This window comes from Rhinolophus ferrumequinum, chromosome 8 (assembly GCF_004115265.2).
Source record: "Rhinolophus ferrumequinum isolate MPI-CBG mRhiFer1 chromosome 8, mRhiFer1_v1.p, whole genome shotgun sequence".
Lineage (NCBI taxonomy): Eukaryota > Metazoa > Chordata > Mammalia > Chiroptera > Rhinolophidae > Rhinolophus > Rhinolophus ferrumequinum.
In genome coordinates, this window is record NC_046291.1 from 16,280,291 (window position 1) to 16,296,362 (window position 16,072).

The 16,072-nt window shown below is 53.0% G+C and overlaps 2 protein-coding genes across 3 annotated transcripts in view; both read left to right on the plus strand.

Annotated features, from left to right (window-relative positions):
- The first annotated feature begins 78 nt into the window (after positions 1 to 78).
- Positions 79 to 5,534, plus strand: CNPPD1 (cyclin Pas1/PHO80 domain containing 1). Its single transcript, XM_033112061.1, has 10 exons — positions 79 to 512; positions 946 to 1,184; positions 1,437 to 1,524; positions 1,969 to 2,077; positions 2,684 to 2,765; positions 2,935 to 3,055; positions 3,139 to 3,267; positions 3,831 to 3,892; positions 4,240 to 4,357; positions 4,584 to 5,534. Exons 3-10 carry the CDS (start codon positions 1,456 to 1,458, stop codon positions 5,127 to 5,129), a joined length of 1,236 nt encoding a protein of 411 aa, XP_032967952.1. The 5' UTR covers positions 79 to 512; positions 946 to 1,184; positions 1,437 to 1,455; the 3' UTR covers positions 5,130 to 5,534.
- Positions 5,528 to 16,072, plus strand: part of LOC117025817 (solute carrier family 23 member 3) — an 88,712-nt gene continuing 78,167 nt past the window's right edge. The window contains exons 1-12 of one of the 2 annotated variants that reach the window (XM_033112052.1): positions 5,528 to 7,548; positions 7,687 to 7,844; positions 7,960 to 8,057; positions 8,268 to 8,341; positions 8,542 to 8,723; positions 9,050 to 9,173; positions 9,326 to 9,440; positions 10,424 to 10,677; positions 11,203 to 11,308; positions 11,602 to 11,769; positions 12,781 to 12,876; positions 12,969 to 13,827. In XM_033112052.1, coding sequence (XP_032967943.1) covers positions 7,186 to 7,548; positions 7,687 to 7,844; positions 7,960 to 8,057; positions 8,268 to 8,341; positions 8,542 to 8,723; positions 9,050 to 9,173; positions 9,326 to 9,440; positions 10,424 to 10,677; positions 11,203 to 11,308; positions 11,602 to 11,769; positions 12,781 to 12,876; positions 12,969 to 13,261 — 2,031 coding nt within the window. In that variant the 5' untranslated portion in view covers positions 5,528 to 7,185 and the 3' untranslated portion in view covers positions 13,262 to 13,827. Of the gene's footprint in view, positions 7,549 to 7,686; positions 7,845 to 7,959; positions 8,058 to 8,267; positions 8,342 to 8,541; positions 8,724 to 9,049; positions 9,174 to 9,325; positions 9,441 to 10,423; positions 10,678 to 11,202; positions 11,309 to 11,601; positions 11,770 to 12,780; positions 12,877 to 12,968; positions 13,828 to 16,072 lie in introns of those variants that run through there. The other variant, XM_033112051.1, reaches the window with a different exon arrangement.

The window sequence follows — 16,072 nt, forward strand, 5'->3', positions numbered from 1 at the left end:
CCTAACCGCGGGGATGGGGCCGCCCGCGCCTGCGCGCCACCGGCTGCCGGTGCCCCTGTTCTTCGGCGGGTTTGTTTTGGCTCCTGGAGTGGTGACCGCAGGTCCGGGGCCGGGCGGTGTCTGGCTCCGCCTGACCTAAGGACTGTGTTTACGCGTTTGCCCACCCCAGCCCGTCTTCTTCTCTGTGTAGGCAGGGCGGCTAGGGAGTCTGGTGCTGGCATGGTATTCCGGGTGAAGCGGGCGGAAGAGGCAGGAAGGGTGCCCAGAATCCCCGGTAGGATCTGCTTCTGCTCTGGCAGGGCGGCGGACGTCCCTTTACTAAACCCTCGCTGTACTGGTCCTCCCAGTTCCCTCCCGAGGATAAACAAACCCCAGCACGTGACCCGACGGACTCAAAAACAGCTTCACCAACTCTGAAAGTTTGTTTCCTCCCGGTCTCTTTCTGTAAACTTTCCCTTCCCATGTCGAAACTCCTTCCAATCCCTTGCTCAAAGCAAGATTGTGGTCAGGAGGTGAGTTTAAAAATAAAACCCAAAACCTCGTTTAAGTGCTGTTAACTCGTGGGGGGGGCATGTTAACACCATTTATTGAGGCTTATAACGTACTAGGCGTTTTATAGTCTCTTGAATCACTTCATCTCCGCAATAACGCTACAAAATACATATTTAGATTTTAAATTCAAAAGTATACTGAAAGGTGTACAGCAAAAGTAAGTTTCCCTGCTCCCTTGTCCATAGTTCACCCACTATTTTCTTGTGTATGCTTTCCGACGTTTTTTACTGTACGTTGCTGTGTGTGCATAGCCCCCTTTAAAAAACAGTTGGAAGCAACTCTCCTGCGTTTTTGTTTCACGCACATTAACATTTTTATTGGTACGAAAAGTCAGCAGGCTTCGTTCATCTTCTGTGCGGCATGGTCCCCTAAGGAATTGTCCCCATTTCTCAGATGAGGGCACGCTGGGACTCAGCTCTGTGACCTGACCGGCTCAGTGTGCCCAGGATTTCGAGCCCAGCTCCTTCCCGGCTGTAGGGGCCAGTGGCTTGGCCCAGGCGGCGGCAGGAAGTGCCCAACGCTGACTCGCTGGCGACACCACCGCGGCTTGTAAACGCCCGGCAGACGCGCGGCGCGGCGCGGCACTAGCCCACTACTCGCCTCGTAGCCAGGTCTCCTCTCTACTGCGTGAGGTGAGCGCCCCGGCCCGTGGGCCCTACGCCCCGAGCTCCGAGCCTCAATCCGGGAGCCGGGGAGCCCGGGGCGGAACAGGAAGAGGCGCCCGCCCGTCTCGGCCCCGCCTGCCGCCGCTGGCGCGACGGGAGGGGGCGGCACTGGCGAGGGCGGTGGCCGGCGTCTGGGAGGCCGGCGGGCAGGTGGACCGGAGGGCCGAGACGGCTCCGCGACCAGCTTACAACTCGTTCCCTTCCCTTCCCCCTTCGCAGGGCTGCGGCTGTCGGCGCAATGGACTTAGCCGGGCTCCTGCTGGACGAAGAAGGCACCTTCTCCCTCACCGGCTTCCAGGACTTCTCGGTGAGCGTGCAGCCCTCCCCTCCCCAGCCTCGCGCCTGGAGATGGGACCCCGGGCGCTCCCCTCTGGGCCGAGCGGGACCGCGAGCTCGCCTGACGGTCGGCCCGGGAGCCGGGAGGCAGCCCCTCCGCCCGTGCCTACTCGAGGCCCCGGCGGCTTAGGCCTTGGGCGAGAGCCTCAGGGTATAGGACTGGCGGTAGGGGTGGCCAGCCAGCGCCCTTCTCGGAGAATCGCTCGTGGGGAGCCCTCCGTGGAGGAGGATTCCACCCCTTGTGGACAAGCTGCCATTGGCAAACAATCCAGAGAACGCGGGGATGGGTGGGGCACGCGACCCACTAGCTGTGAGGCGGGCCTGCTGCCGCGCACCCCCTTCGAGCCCGCAGCCAGGTCTCCGTTCGTACCCTTCCCTGCCCTTCACCCTCCACCACCCTCCTGCCCTGTTTCAGTTCCTCCCAGGACACCAGAAGCTGAGTGCCCGGATCCGAAGAAGACTCTACTATGGCTGGGATTGGGAAGCGGACTGTAACCTGGAGGAGCTCTCCAGCCCCATGGCAGGTTCGACCGCGTGTCGGGGCGAGTGAGAGTGTGCAGTGGGGCTGTCAGCAGGCACCAAAATGCCTCGAGGTGTACCCCAGGAGCTGCCCTGACTTTCCAGCTACCTGCTCGTTGGTACCTGGTATAAATAGAACTGGGTTTATATTTCACTTGTTTGTTTTTCTTCTTTTTTTTCTTTTTCTTAGCTCAAAGGAGTAGAAAATACATTGTTATCTTACAACGCAATATCACTCTTGATTTGTATACCAGAAACTCTTAATTTTCTAAGAATATTCACCATATGTTTCCCAAATAAACAAAGCATATTTCTCAAGTGAAAAAGAGTGGAAAACAAATCTAAATAATTGTAGGTGACAGGGAAATAAACCTTCCTGCTGGAAGAAGCTGGAATTCAAACTTGGGATGGGCTTTTTGTCTGTGTGGGAGAATTTGATCTGTATTTTGCTACTATAGTCCTGTCTCCAAAGCCTCAGATAATATAGATCTGGGTCTTCCCTGATAGCAATGGGGCCGTGTGTGTGTGTGTGTGTGTGTGTGTGTGTTGGGGTGGGAGGGGCATGTCGGGGGAGTTGTTTGTTTACTCTGTCTTCCTTCTGCCCCCTGCAGACATTGCTGTGGAACTGCTCCAGAAGGCAGCGCCCAGCCCTATTCGCAGACTCCAGAAGAAATACGTAGCCCATGTATCCCGGTGAGAGCCTGGAGTTGAGGGGGACAGGATGAGAGTGTTTGGACCCTAGAGAGGAGGAAATGGTTATCTCTGAAGAGAAGATGTAAAGATACAGGGATGAACATAAGAGTTAATTTTCCAAGAGCTGAAAGACCCTTGGGTTTAATTACTGATCCTTTCTGCCACCCAGGGAGGCATGCATATCCCCGTGTGCTATGATGCTAGCTCTGGTGTACATTGAACGGCTCCGGCACCGAAACCCGGACTACCTACAGCATGTGTCCTCCTCTGACTTGTTCCTGATTTCTATGGTAAGATGCCCCCTTCCCTTCATCTCTGGTGAGCCAGGAGCTCGGTGTGAACTCTACTGACACCACTCCTGGCTCTTCTGCAGATGGTGGCCAGTAAGTACCTCTACGATGAAGGGGAGGAGGAGGAGGTCTTCAATGATGAATGGGGAGCTGCAGGGGGTGTGGCAGTGCCCACTCTCAATGCCCTGGAGAGGGGCTTCCTGAATGCCATGGTGAGTAGCTGTTCTCTCACTTGCTCTGTTTCCTTGGCTCATCTTTATGTTTCTTTTCTCTCTCAGCCTTCTGTTATTTCTTCATTCCTCTTTCTGCCTGTCCTTCTTGTGTTTTTCCTTATAGTATCTTCCCTTTCTAGCTCTCTGTTCTAACTACAGCCTTTGGGGGTTCCTGGTGTGGTGAGGCCAGAAATGGAGCATAGGTGGTCCCCCATTCCTCTAGGCCCAACAGGATACATCTGAGTCAGAGCTTATCTTACTGCATTCTGATTATTTGCTTCCAGACTTTCTGTCCCTAGACTCTGAGCTCCCTATGGGCATGGACCATTTGCAGGATTATTTTTTCCCCTTGCCCTTAATGGAGCATGTAATGTGAAACCAGGTATGTGATGATTAAATGAGTTAATACAGAAAAGCTCTTGGAACAGTGTCTGGCACGTAGTGCCAAGTAGGTGTTACCTGTAGTGGTGGTTGTAGTTGCTGCTGCAGCAGCTAGCTGCATTATTGAACGACTGTGGCTCATGTCCGAGCCTGGTTTGGTGCCCTTCTCTTCATACCCACAGGACTGGCGTCTCTACACTGACCCTCGGGAGATCTTTGAGGTGCTGAGCTGGCTAGAGAGCTGGTAGGTTCTAAGAGTTGGGAAGAGGGGCTTGAGGGACTTGGGGGCCAAGGCCTAAGCATAGGAGCTAGACAGGGATGAAGGTCTGTGTAACTGGGGGCAGGGAGGAGACAGGAAAGAGACTAGCCCAAGGTAGTGGCTTCCAAACCTGCCTGCCCTCTTTGTAATCACCTTTGGGAGGATGGGTAAAGCTTATCAAAAATACAGATCTCGGTCTCACCCTCGGTTTCTGGATCAACAGGCAACCTAGGAATCTGTCCATTTAACAAGTTCCCCAGTGTTCCCTGGTAGGTCCCACTGGGCCGGCTGCAGGAGAGTTGCAGACTCTGTCTTTTCTCTGCTCCTAACAGTGTGGCTGAGCAGCAGGGACGGCGGCGGGGCTGGTACACCTACACAGACCTGTGTGTGCTGCTGGAGCAGCCAGCCTGGCAGCTGGTCCTGGGCTCCCTCTGCCAGCAGCTGGCAAAGGTGAGGAGGGCTCAGGAAGGATAGGCGGCCTGTGTGGGCTGCTGTGTGCGTGTGATGATGCAAAGCAAATGCCGAAAGGCTCAGGAGATGGGGTTTGGGGGTAGATGGTGACAGAGAGCTCTAACTTGGACTTCTAGAGACAAGGGTGGGTATGCTAAAAACAGTCAGAAGCAGGTTTTAGGGGAAGCATATCTGACATCGACCTTTCATATCTTCTTTCCTGCAGCTGTCCTGCCTATTAACTATGGCATATGTGAGCAGTGTGGCCCTGGCTGTGGCATCGGTGGCTGTAATACACCAGTCCTTAGGGTTGTCCTGCAGTCCCCCACGTGGCCCCCCGGACCTTGGATTGGCCTCCAGGTGCCTCTTGGAACCCTGCATACCTTCTCCCATGCCACAGTGCCTGCCATCTCCTGCTAATGTCTCCAGCTGCCTAGACGGCGACGCAGGGCTGCGTTCACTCTGGGGCAGTCTTGTGGCCTCACTTACTCCCCCCCCACTGCCTCCCCCAGATCCTCCTGCCCCTCCCACTCTTCTCCATAACTGTCCCCTCTGCCAGAAGCTCCAGAAAGACTCCCCAACCTGCCGTGCCTGCGATCACCCCAACCATACGGTCCCCACTGGGCCCCCCAGCCCCTGGTACCCCTCCCATGGCTTGGCTCCACCCTGGCCCTGGAGCCCGATGCCCCCTCTGCTCCCACAGCCCCAGCAATGTTCCCTTTTCAGCATCATGGAGCTGGCCCGCCTCAAGTCTTTCATTTTCCCAGGCTAGGCAGGGCTCCAGGGAACACGTTAACAGGACTTAGGAGGCCCTGAGATCCTGGAGGTGCAATGCTTCATTTAGATCCTCTCTACCTCTCTGGGTCCTTGGTGGTCCCTGTTCTTCTGGCTGAGGGAGCTAAGATGTCGTGGGGCAGGAGGACTGAAGGTCCTTGCTCTCCTAGACCTCAGTGTCTGGCTGCTTGGCCAGGGCAGTGATGGTGCCAGGTGAAGCCCTACTCAGTGACTGGGGGCTTGTCACAGATGGACCGAGAAGCCCCTGTTTCTTCACCTCCCTTGGGCTCTTTTAGACTTTTGCTTTTGAGTTCCCTGGAATGGAAGGGTAAAGATAGGAGAAGGAAGGGGGAGGGAGGAAATGTTGACCAGGGTCTATGTGATGTCCCTGAAGCAGGAAAGCCAGGGATGGATAGGGCCGGGGGGGAGCTGCCGAGCTAAGTGGGGGTGAGGTGGGAAGTCCCCTCCACACCCATCCTTTGGATGTAATCTGAAGGAGCCAGGGACTGCTGGGACCTTCAACCTTGCCCTTTTGTCTTCCACCCTTCTCTTAGAACCCTGCTCCTGGGCTTCCCTCTCTTCCAGTTCCTGTCCTGGGTGTTCTTTTCACAGGCCTCTCTGGCCGCTGCTTTGTATCTGGGTTTTTCATGCTTTTGTAGAACTGAGGTTTCAATAAAGTTTCAGTTGCATGGCCTGGACTCTTCCTTCTGCGACAGCCGCCGGAAGGCCTTTCTTCCCCATATCTGCCTTCTAAGCCTCCCTACTTCCTGATCCCATCATCTTGCAACTCATTCTCTGAGCCCCATCTCAGAACTTCCCAGTATTTGATAGTCACAGGCTCCCATTTCAAACTTCCCTTTGTCCCTGCTCCTAGCACCCGGGGGTAACTAGCGCTGCTGGACTTGGGTGCTGTGGGGGACAGATAGTGACTCTACCATCCCTAGTGTTGGCCTTGTGTGTCCCAAGTTCTGGGTGAGCACCACCCTTGTGGATTCGGAAGTACATCTTGTGGAGAGAGGCCACACCATGTATCCAGCAGAGCCCATCAGCTTCTTGTCAAACCCTGAGGACACGTCTCGATCCTGACTCTGTCTGGTCTGACACGTCGTGATAGTATTAAGAGCAGTCCAAGGCTAGGTCATCATTGGAAGAAGGAAAACTGCTCTGGGCAGCTGGACTGAGGGTATTTGGGACTGCTTAAGAAGATCCACAGCAGGGGTGGTACTGCCCCCCTAGTGGACATTCACGGGGCATTTTTTGATGAATGCAAAAATGTGAAGGGATGCCACCTGGCATTTAGCCGGACTGGGCCGGGCGCTAGCCATCCTGAAATGCTCAGAACCCTCCTCGTTAGGAAGAATGCCAAAAACTTTGGAACGACTGGCTAAACATCACATAGGATAAGCCTGTTTATCTGAGTCTAGAACTAACTTTTCACATGTAAACATGAAGTTGATTTTGCACATTTTGAAAAAGACTCAGTTTCCTAGGAATGTAAATTAAAACTTACTTTGCTTTGTTCAGCTCTTTGCCATGAACTTGTTCATTATTTTGGAGCATCAGGTCACCAATGGCAGCACTGTCTGGTACATGAGTTGCCAGGAAAACACCAGTGTCAGTTGGCATCTTAGCCACCACATTCATAGTGATTCTGCACATGGGTGTGGGGACTGGACCACTTCTTGTCTGGTTTAGCTGAGCCCAACCTTTCACGTAATGAAATACCTGTTACTATAAATTACTTTTATTTCTCATTTATAGTACAGTGAGGACATTATATAAATGACACGCATAACAACATGCGTGTCATTCATTATCCATGCATTTCCTTTTGAAGTAGTCTGAGGCCTTGACCATGAAAGAGTTGAGGACAGCAGTGTACTCATGATGGTTCCAAATTGCAGTGGTGAGGATGGAATACAGTCTGAAATCTCCCCAGGTTATTTTCTAGGTCTTTCCACCCATCCTATCCTGCTTTACAGAGCCTGGAACGGGGAGCTAAATGGTGATTCTTGGGGGAGGGGTCCAGAACACAGCTTCCCGGTTAATGGGTGATGGAATTTGCACAAGAGCTGGGCAAAGGTGAAAGGGCCTTGTCCTGCCCCAAATCCCTCATTCCTTCGCTCTGCTTCATTGACACCCCCACCTCCTCCCCACTCCAGGTAGCTAAACTTCACCCAAACTCTGACCTCTTACTCTTTCTATTTAACTCTGGCCCAGGGCAGTCAACACAAGACAAAAGGCAGGACAGCATGAGCCGATCACACCCCCATCCCATCCAAGTCCGATCTGTGGGTTTTCGGGATGCCTTGGCTCCCCTGCCACCGCCACCTGCTATCCAAAATCCTTCCTCCCACTCTTGGGCCTCTCTATGTGGGCCCCCTCCCTGGGGCCTCTGCTGTCTTCTGGCTCTGCAGGTAGGAGGCAGAAAGTGCGGGAGTTGGTGCTGACTGAAAGGGGTGTTTGGGGGAGTAGGTGTGACATGAGGAACCCTCTACAAATAAGTATTCCTGCCTATTTCTGAAGGCCGACCCGTCTCATTCCTCTCCCTACAGCATATCTTGGTTCTGGGCTCTCTGCTCTGTGCCTCCCATCTGCTCCTGTTTCAAAGTCTCCCCCCAGGAGGAATGTCTTACTCCCCTGCCCAGCTCCTGGCCTCCAGCCTCTTTTCGTGTGGTGTGTCTACCACCCTGCAAACTTGGATGGGCAGCAGGTAAGGGGAACTCCTGAGTGGGAGGGGACGGTCTCAGGGGATGGGTAGGAGAAGCTTGGGGAGTCCTTTTGGCTGCCACCTGTTTCTAGACCTGTTGGGGCTGCTGTGCCTACAGGCTGCCTCTTGTCCAGGCTCCATCCTTTGAGTTCCTTGTACCTGCTCTGGTGCTGACCAGCCAGAAGCTACCTGTGGCCATCCAGACACCTGGAAACTGTGAGTACAGAGGAAGAGCAGGGGCTGAGGGTGGGGTTGGGTGTCATTCTGAGCTTATAGGTGTAGGTGGGTCAGGATTGAGAATGGGCAATGATGGGATTGCAAGGCATTGTGGGGTCTTGGAGCTGTTGCCAGGCACCAGCTAGGACTGCGAAGCAATGGGTCTCCATTCCACTTACCTGTCTCCTCTCCATGCCTCCAACATCCCAGCTTCTCTCATACTACAACTGTGTGAGGAGCCTGGTTGCCACGGCTTGGAACTCTGGAACTCTTCTCTCCGAGAGGTGAGTTCCTGGGGGTGGGAGCAGGACTAAGGTAGTGCTGGCATTAGGGAGACTCTGGTTTCCGTTATACAGGGACTGAGCTGCTCTGGGGGAAAGGGGTGGGGGACGGACCCACCCCTGGAATTAGTGAGGAAGTCCAGGCTGAGGTCAACTCAATCTAGAAGAATGTTTTCTCCCCGTGCCCTCATCTACTCCACTAGGTGTCTGGGGCAGTGGTGGTGTCCGGGCTGCTGCAGGGCACGTTGGGGCTTTTGGGGACTCCTGGCCACATATTCCCCCACTGTGGGCCCCTGGTGCTGGCTCCCATCCTGGTTGTGTCGGGGCTCTCTGCCCACAGGGAGGTGGCCCTGTTCTGCGCCACGCACTGGGGCCTGGCCTTGCTGTACGTAAGTCCTGAGTGGCGTGGGGTGGTGACCAGTGGGGTGTGTGGGGCTGGGGACTAGCACAGTTGCTGGCTCTCCTGGACTGATCAGCTATCTGAGTAGGGACCGTGCTTTGTGGATTTGGAATCCAGCGCTTTTGCTGGATTTATTTGGTCTCCCTGACTTTCACACTGCCTCCTACTGACCCCCAAGGTGCCTTCCTTCCCAGTCTACAGGGGCTTTCTTCTCTGGGACCCCCTTTTAGGGTATTCTGCCACTCCCACCTCCATTATGACCCTAAGGATGCCTGCTGCCTCTTGCTCTTAAAGCTCCTTCTCTCTCCTAGGCTTATCCTGCTCATGGTGGTCTGCTCTCAGCACCTGGGCTCCTGCCAGCTACCCCCATGCCCCCGGAGGCCAGCTTCAACCTTTTTAACCTGCACTCATATCCCTACCTTCCGACTCCTCTCGGTATGTGGGGGTCTGGGCAGGGCCAGTTAAGGTTACAAGGGCCGGCACTGAACGCTTGCTCGGCACCGTCCTTTGGCTTCTGTTAACCCTCTAAGGCTGGCCCTGAAGGACCTGGGGGAGGGGTTCTTTTCTGTCTCAGTCTTGCCCCGCAGGTGCTGGTCCCAGTGGCCTGTGTGTGGATCATCTCTGCCCTTCTGGGTCTCAGCGTCATCCCCAGGGGGATGTCTGCTGCCACGGAGGCACCATGGTTTTGGCTGCCTCACCCAGGTAGGTTTTCTCCTAGTCTTCCATCCTCTAACTCAAATAAAGGCGTCTGTATCTTTGAACTCAAGATTTAATGCATTTCATTTCTGACTTAAATCCTATGCTTTCTCAAAACACACAGGGGAGAGAAATTGCTAGTCTGAGGGGCAATGCCAGCCCAGCACAGGTGTTTTATTTGGTGTTAAGAGACATCTGCAAACCTTACCACTCCCTCTTGATACTATTACCCCATGCACACATTTATGTTACCTACCCCCACAGCCAGTGGAGTCGGTGACGTATGTATTAAAATTGTTCCTGAGGCATTGCATATGAAATTTGCTCATTCATCAATTTAATAAATGTCTGGTGAGTGCCGATGATGTGTTAGGCATGTGATGGGGACAGAGTGATAAACATGACAGACACAGTACCTGTGTTTATGAAGCTTATAATCCGTTGGGGAATACAGACGCTAATTGAATAGCCACCCAAGTAAATGTAAAATTGTATGTGGTAAGTGGAACAAAGAAGAGGTACACTGTGTGATGAGAGCTTATAATGGGGAGTCTGCCTTTATCAGAGGGGTCAGCAAAGGTATTCTTGAGGCAGTGATCGTTGAGCTGAGATGTTAGAGATGAGTAGGCGTTAACTGGGTGAAGGGAGAGAGAAGAGCATTCCACGTGGATCATATGCAAAGGCCCCGTGGTGGCCAGCAGTACAAGTACAAGGGCCTGAAACAAGGCCAGTGTATCTGGAGTGAAGGAAGTGAGGCAGAATATGGTGGGAGATGAGGCTGGAGAGAGATAGCTAAGGATCAGACCAAAGAGGACCCTGTACACCATGGTAAAGGGATGGTCTTTATCCTAAGGGTTTGGTGGTTTTATCCAAAGCATTATCTTCAAAGACATTTGGGCTTCCAGGATGCTTCTGGCACAGGCTTTTGGAGGCAGGGGGATGCTGCAGACTTGAGTCTGGTCCCAAAGTGACTCTTTCTCCCTCCTCAGCTGAGTGGGACTGGCCCTTGCTGACGCCCCGGGCTCTGGCTGCAGGCATCTCCATGGCCTTGGCAGCCTCCGCCAGCTCCCTGGGCTGCTACGCCCTGTGTGGCTCGCTGCTGCATTTGCCTTCTCCACCTCCACATGCCTGCAGTCGAGGGCTGGGCCTGGAGGGCCTGGGCAGTGTGCTGGCCGGGTTGTTGGGGAGCTCCATGGGCACGGCGTCCAGCTTCCCCAACGTGGGCACAGTGAGTCTTATCCAGGTATGTGGATGGGGGTGTGGGTGAGGGAGCTGCAGGTGCAGGAGAGGGAAGGGAACTCACACTGATGGATTGCCAGCTGTGCCCAGCACTCTGTCAGGCCCTTTGCAGAAGCGATCTCTTTTAGGGAGGTGCCTAGAAGTGGTAAGGGCTAGAAGTATGAGGAAGACACTGATCTATACTGAACTCCTTCTATGTCTCGGGCACTGTACCAGGGCTGGGCTTCCAGGGAAAAAGGAGTCAGATAAAGTCCCTGCTATCCTGGGGACTTCAGAGAGGGAGAGGCAGACAATTTAAGCAAAAAACCTAAATAAGTTTTCTCAGTGTGAAAAGTGCGATTAAGAAAACAGAGCAGGGTAGTGGGACAGTGGTTGAGTAAAGGAGGCCTCTTTAGGTAGAGGGCTGAGGGACGCTTCTTGGAAGGGTGACATTTGAGTTGTGATCCCGATGGTGAGAAGGGGCTGGCCAGCAAATACCTTGAACTGTTGAGGAGCTGGCTGTGTTTTCTAGTGTCTTCTCTTCATGTAGGCTGGATCTCGGCGAGTGGCCCACTTGGTGGGGCTGCTCTGCATGGGGCTTGGTTTCTCCCCAAGGCTGGCCCAGCTTCTCATCACCATCCCGCTGCCTGTGCTTGGTGAGTGCGTGTATCCGCAGGACTGGTATTGAACCAGTACACCCCACTCCAGTGTGGCCCAACCGGTTGCTTGTGGCTGGTACCCTTTCTTTCTGACTAGCCTCCCGGACATACAGATATGATTGTGTGTCAGCGGCCCTCATTTTCTTAGCTGAAGAGAAGCCCTTGACTGGGCTTCTGGCCGAATCAGAAACGAGCCTTTGGTCATCTCTATCACAACTTGCCCTGCCCTGCAATGCTCCCTGCTATGCCAGCCCTCTCTCAAACCCTTTGATTACTTCCATACGAGACAGGTGGGGTGCTGGGGGTGACCCAGGCTGTGGTTCTGTCTACTGGATTCTCCAGCTTCCACTTGGCTGACATTGACTCTGGGCGGAACGTCTTCATTGTTGGCTTTTCCATCTTCATGGCCCTGCTGCTGCCAAGATGGCTTCGGGAAGCCCCGGTCCTGCTCAGCACAGGTGGGAGGAGTGGGGAGGGAGAAAGGGGTTACTCAGCGGCAGGAAAGCAAGGGCTTCAGGCTTCAGGCTCTCTGGACTCCAGGCCCCACACCTTCTCTGGGCTTTGCTATCAATAGTTCCTCCATTTGTTTAGCAAGTATTTACTGAGCACCATGCTAGTCCCTTGGGATACAAAGTTGCCTCCAGATGTTACAGTGCAGTAAAAGAGTAAAAGGCACATAATAGGAAAGGTTCAAATAAAGAGCTGTGCTGCTCAATGGTGAGAGAGATGGATGTCTTCTGTTTGAGATGATCCAGGTAAGTTTTATGGTGAAAGTAACATTGAGCTAGACTTGAAGGATGGTAAGATTTAAACCCATTTGGTGAGGTCATTCCTGGTGGAGGAACCATCATAAACAAAGACGTAGAAGGAGAAAGTCATAGTGGATGTCCTGGGAGCAACACATATAACAGTTTAGTTTGTTAGCTCAGCTTGGCAAATAGTAGTGGCTCTCCACCGAGAATGATTTTGCCCCACAAGGAATGTTTGGCAATATCTGGAGACATTTTGGCTATTACAAACAGGGGAGGGGGATTGGTACTGGCATGTAGTGGGTAGAGGAATGCTGCTAAACATTCTACAATGCACAGGACAGCCCCCCTCAAGGAATTATCTGGTTTAAAATGTTAGTAGTATTGAGGTTGAGAAACCTAGGCAATGGCACAGAAGGTAAGTGGGAAATAAGGTGAGTGCTTTTAGTACCAAACTTTCCAGAGACAGGGAGCCTAGAACTATCAAAGCGTATCTGGAGGGCATATGGATGCTCAGAAGATAGAGTATTGAGCAGGGATTCTGTGGGAAGGGCCTGGGTGTGGGAAATGGAGAATAGAGGGACAAAGGACAAAGGGGATGGAACAATTCAGAAAGATCTGTCCTTAGTCCAAGACGTAGGTTTAGGTCTGGAGGTAAAAGACTCCTTGGCCTTGCATAGGATCAGAGTTCCCTTCCTGCCTGGCCCCAACCCCCTGTAGGCTGGAGCCCCGTGGATGTGTTACTTCATTCACTGCTCATGGAGCCCATCTTCCTGGCGGGACTCTTGGGCTTCCTCCTAGAGAACACCATTCCTGGTAAGTTGAGGCTAGGCCCCAGCAGATTGGGGAGTGGCCAGGAAGTCATCACGCCCTGGGTTGGACAATGGCCTGACCAACCTCTTTTGCAGGCACACAGCTTGAGCGAGGCCTAGGTCAAGGGCTGCCATCTCCTTTCCCTGCCCGAGAGGCTCGGATGCCTCAGAAGTCCAGGGAGAAGGCCGCTCAAGAATATGAGCTCCCTTGCCCCGTCCAGAACCTGTACCTCTGCATCCCCCAACCCCTCCGTTGCCTCTGCCCACTGCCTGAAGACCCTGGGAATGAGGAAGGAGGGCCCACTGAACCAGGAGAGACAGTCGACTTGTTGCCTGGTTTTGGGGAACAGTACCCCGGGTCTAGCAGAGAAGAACTTAGGTCCCAGTGATTACCAGGACTCCTACTTCTGCCCTGGTTAGTTTAGCCCTATCTCCTAGCTTGCTGGAGAGTCAGCTCCCAGGTTCTATTTTCTCCTAGGGAGAGGGTGTGTGTGTGTGTGTGTGTGTGTGTGTGTGTGTGTGTAAAATGGACCCACCTAAAGGTCTCATTTCCCAATAGGGGTGTTGTTTTCCTTCTCTTAATTAGGTCTAACTGTTCCAGAACAGGGGCCATGGTTTAGTGGGCCATGAATGAATAAATGAGATTTTGCCCGTGAACTATATATTTGAACACTAGCATTCATTTAAATATTTACTGAGCACTTCTCGTATGCAAGATCCTGGAACTACAGATATGGATAAGACAGGGTACCTGCCCTCTCAAGGCAGTTACGGTTTAAAAAGATTTATGTAATTCCTAACTAAAATCCAAAGCAGAAGGCAGTCCATAATAAAGATTAAAACAATGCCATGGGAGCAAAGAGGAAGAAACAATTCTGACTGGGAGTAGCTGCTTTATGAAAGAAGCACCACTGGGCCTCGCCTTGGCAAGAGGAAGATTTTTGTGGAAAATGGATGGGGAGAATTTTTCAGGCTCAGGTATCCAACACAAGGAAAATCATAGGTTGTACAAAGTACAAGATGAGTTGAGGGATTTCAAGCTTCTCAGTGGTGATGGAGCATAATTATGGGAGTGGATGGAGGGAGAAATGAGACAGGCGAGGTTAAGGATGAGGTTAAACCACGGGATTTATGCCTGGGAGACTCATCTTTCAAACAACTTGAGTGGTGAGGGCTGGAGAGATTAGTGAAATTCAACCCTCTCATTTTATATACTGGGGATGCCAAAAAAATGGATACTCAACATTGCTCAAGCAGTACCAGTTTGCCATTCTCGGAAGTGTCTGGACACTGATGGTAACCACTTTGAGCACCTCTTGTAATTGCGCAAGTCAAACGTGGCTTGTATTCATCTTTTGTTATCAATGTATGTTGAGTATTACAACTTTAATATAGTTTTCCTTTCTTAATATGTGTATATAGATTTTTGGCACCTTCTGTGTATATGTGGTTGGACAGGTAGGGGAGGGAGGGAAAGTGACATTTACCGACAAGTCCAAATATGGGGGACCCCTCTCCTGCACGTCCTCCGGCATTCTTTCTACTCTACCAGGGTGACTCTAAAGAGCGCCGTTGTGCCCCCACCTGTCCACCAGCGGGTCGTCCACCCTTTTTTCTTGCTGTTCCGGTCATGGTGGTCCTCCAGTTTGGAGCGCTCCTTTAATCAGCTCAGTGAGCCCAGATGCCCCGCCCACGTCAGGTCCGGGCTCCGCCCTGTTTCCCAAGGCCCCGCCTTCCCGGAGAGGTGGGGGGGATGCCTCTACTTTAGGCCTTTCGGTTTGCGCGGGCGAACGCGTGGGCCTGCTGCCGGGAGGGTGGGAGCTGTCGCAGCCGCTCACGGTAGGTGGGGTCGGGCTCGAATCGGGGCCGAAGGCTGGGCCAGGGCGGGGCGGCGAGGGGCTGTTCGGATCGTGCAGTTTGGCGCGGGCACAGGACCTTACTCTCAGAAGGGACTCGCAAGCGGCCGGCGATCCGGGGCCGACCTCCCGGGGTGGGCGGGGCTGTGGGGGCCGCGCGTGCGCAACCCTCCTTCCGGCAGCGAGGCGGGGTCTGTGAGGCTGCTCCTTGGCGGGCTGATTGGTGCGACGAAGCAGCCACATGTCAGCTTTGTTACCCGACGCCCCCCCCTCCCCAGGGGTCCCGAGCCTTGTCTCAGTGCAATTGGTGCTGTAGGAATGGAAAGGTGGATCGCGAAGTCCCTTTAGCAAAGGCGGATGGCAACTGGACGCCAGGCGGGGCTCCTGGGACGGGGTTGTGTAAAGGGAGCGAAGGTTCGTCCCCTCCTGGAGGGACGGGATGTGGCCCAGCTCAGAGGGTGGCTAGGGCCTTGCTGCCCTCTGCAGGATGGCGGAGGAACTGCGCGGAGAGGGTTTCACAGCCGAGGGGCGGGGCTTAATGTAGACCCGGCTTCTTAGACGACCCCACCCGCTGTTTGCCCTGGGTGCTCCCCGACTTCATTCAGGAATAATAAACGGGTGAATCTGGTTAACGTGAAGGTTAAAGACAGTGTTGCATGAAAAAAGAAAGAGGTGGGATAGACAGGCCTAGACCAGGATGCATGAGATGGGAGCAGCTAACCCCCAGTCTGGTGCTGAATGTCTCAGACCTTTTTATGGGGCATGTTGACCCTGGCCACATTTTCAACTGCCCCACTCCCCAAACAAAACAAAACCTATACAGTTTGAGGGTCCTGAGCTTCCCGGCTTTCCGAAGTGACGGGCTAAGATAACATGATTTTGATGACTCTGAGTGCACACTGGTGAGTGCTTATTAGGGAGAGAAGGACTTGGCGACTTGACTTCACTTGCGTTTGTGACCTTTGGCAATGTGGAACTCTGGTCCAGTGAGGACTAGCTTAATCATTCCAAGATCTCTTCCCCGTAGGAACAACACGTTGGAAATGTGACTGAAGTATCATTCTCCAAACATAAGGTTTTGAGGCTGCTGCAAATAAAAATCACATCTATTTAAATTTCACCAGTCTATTGCCTGTACAAGTTAAATTATGTTACAAAGCCTCGCTTCAAAAACTAGGTTGTGGTTGGAAGAATAATGGCTTAGACTGAGATGGAAATGACTGGAGGAGCAAACCACATTAACCTTGTTAATGAAATCCAAGGAATTTTCTTTGTATTCTAAGATGCCTCCCACTTCACTTTATAGACTGAAATAATGAAGGAAATTATAACACTCCTCCCTTT

Coding starts and splice junctions, on each gene's coding strand:
- CNPPD1 (XM_033112061.1), top strand. CDS start 1,456: ATGGACTTAGCCGGGCTCCTGCTGGACGAAGAAGGCACCTTCTCCCTC. Junction 2,078..2,683: donor GCTCTCCAGCCCCATGGCAG/GTTCGACCGCGT, acceptor TGCCCCCTGCAG/ACATTGCTGTGGAACTGCTC. Junction 3,893..4,239: donor CTGAGCTGGCTAGAGAGCTG/GTAGGTTCTAAG, acceptor TGCTCCTAACAG/TGTGGCTGAGCAGCAGGGAC.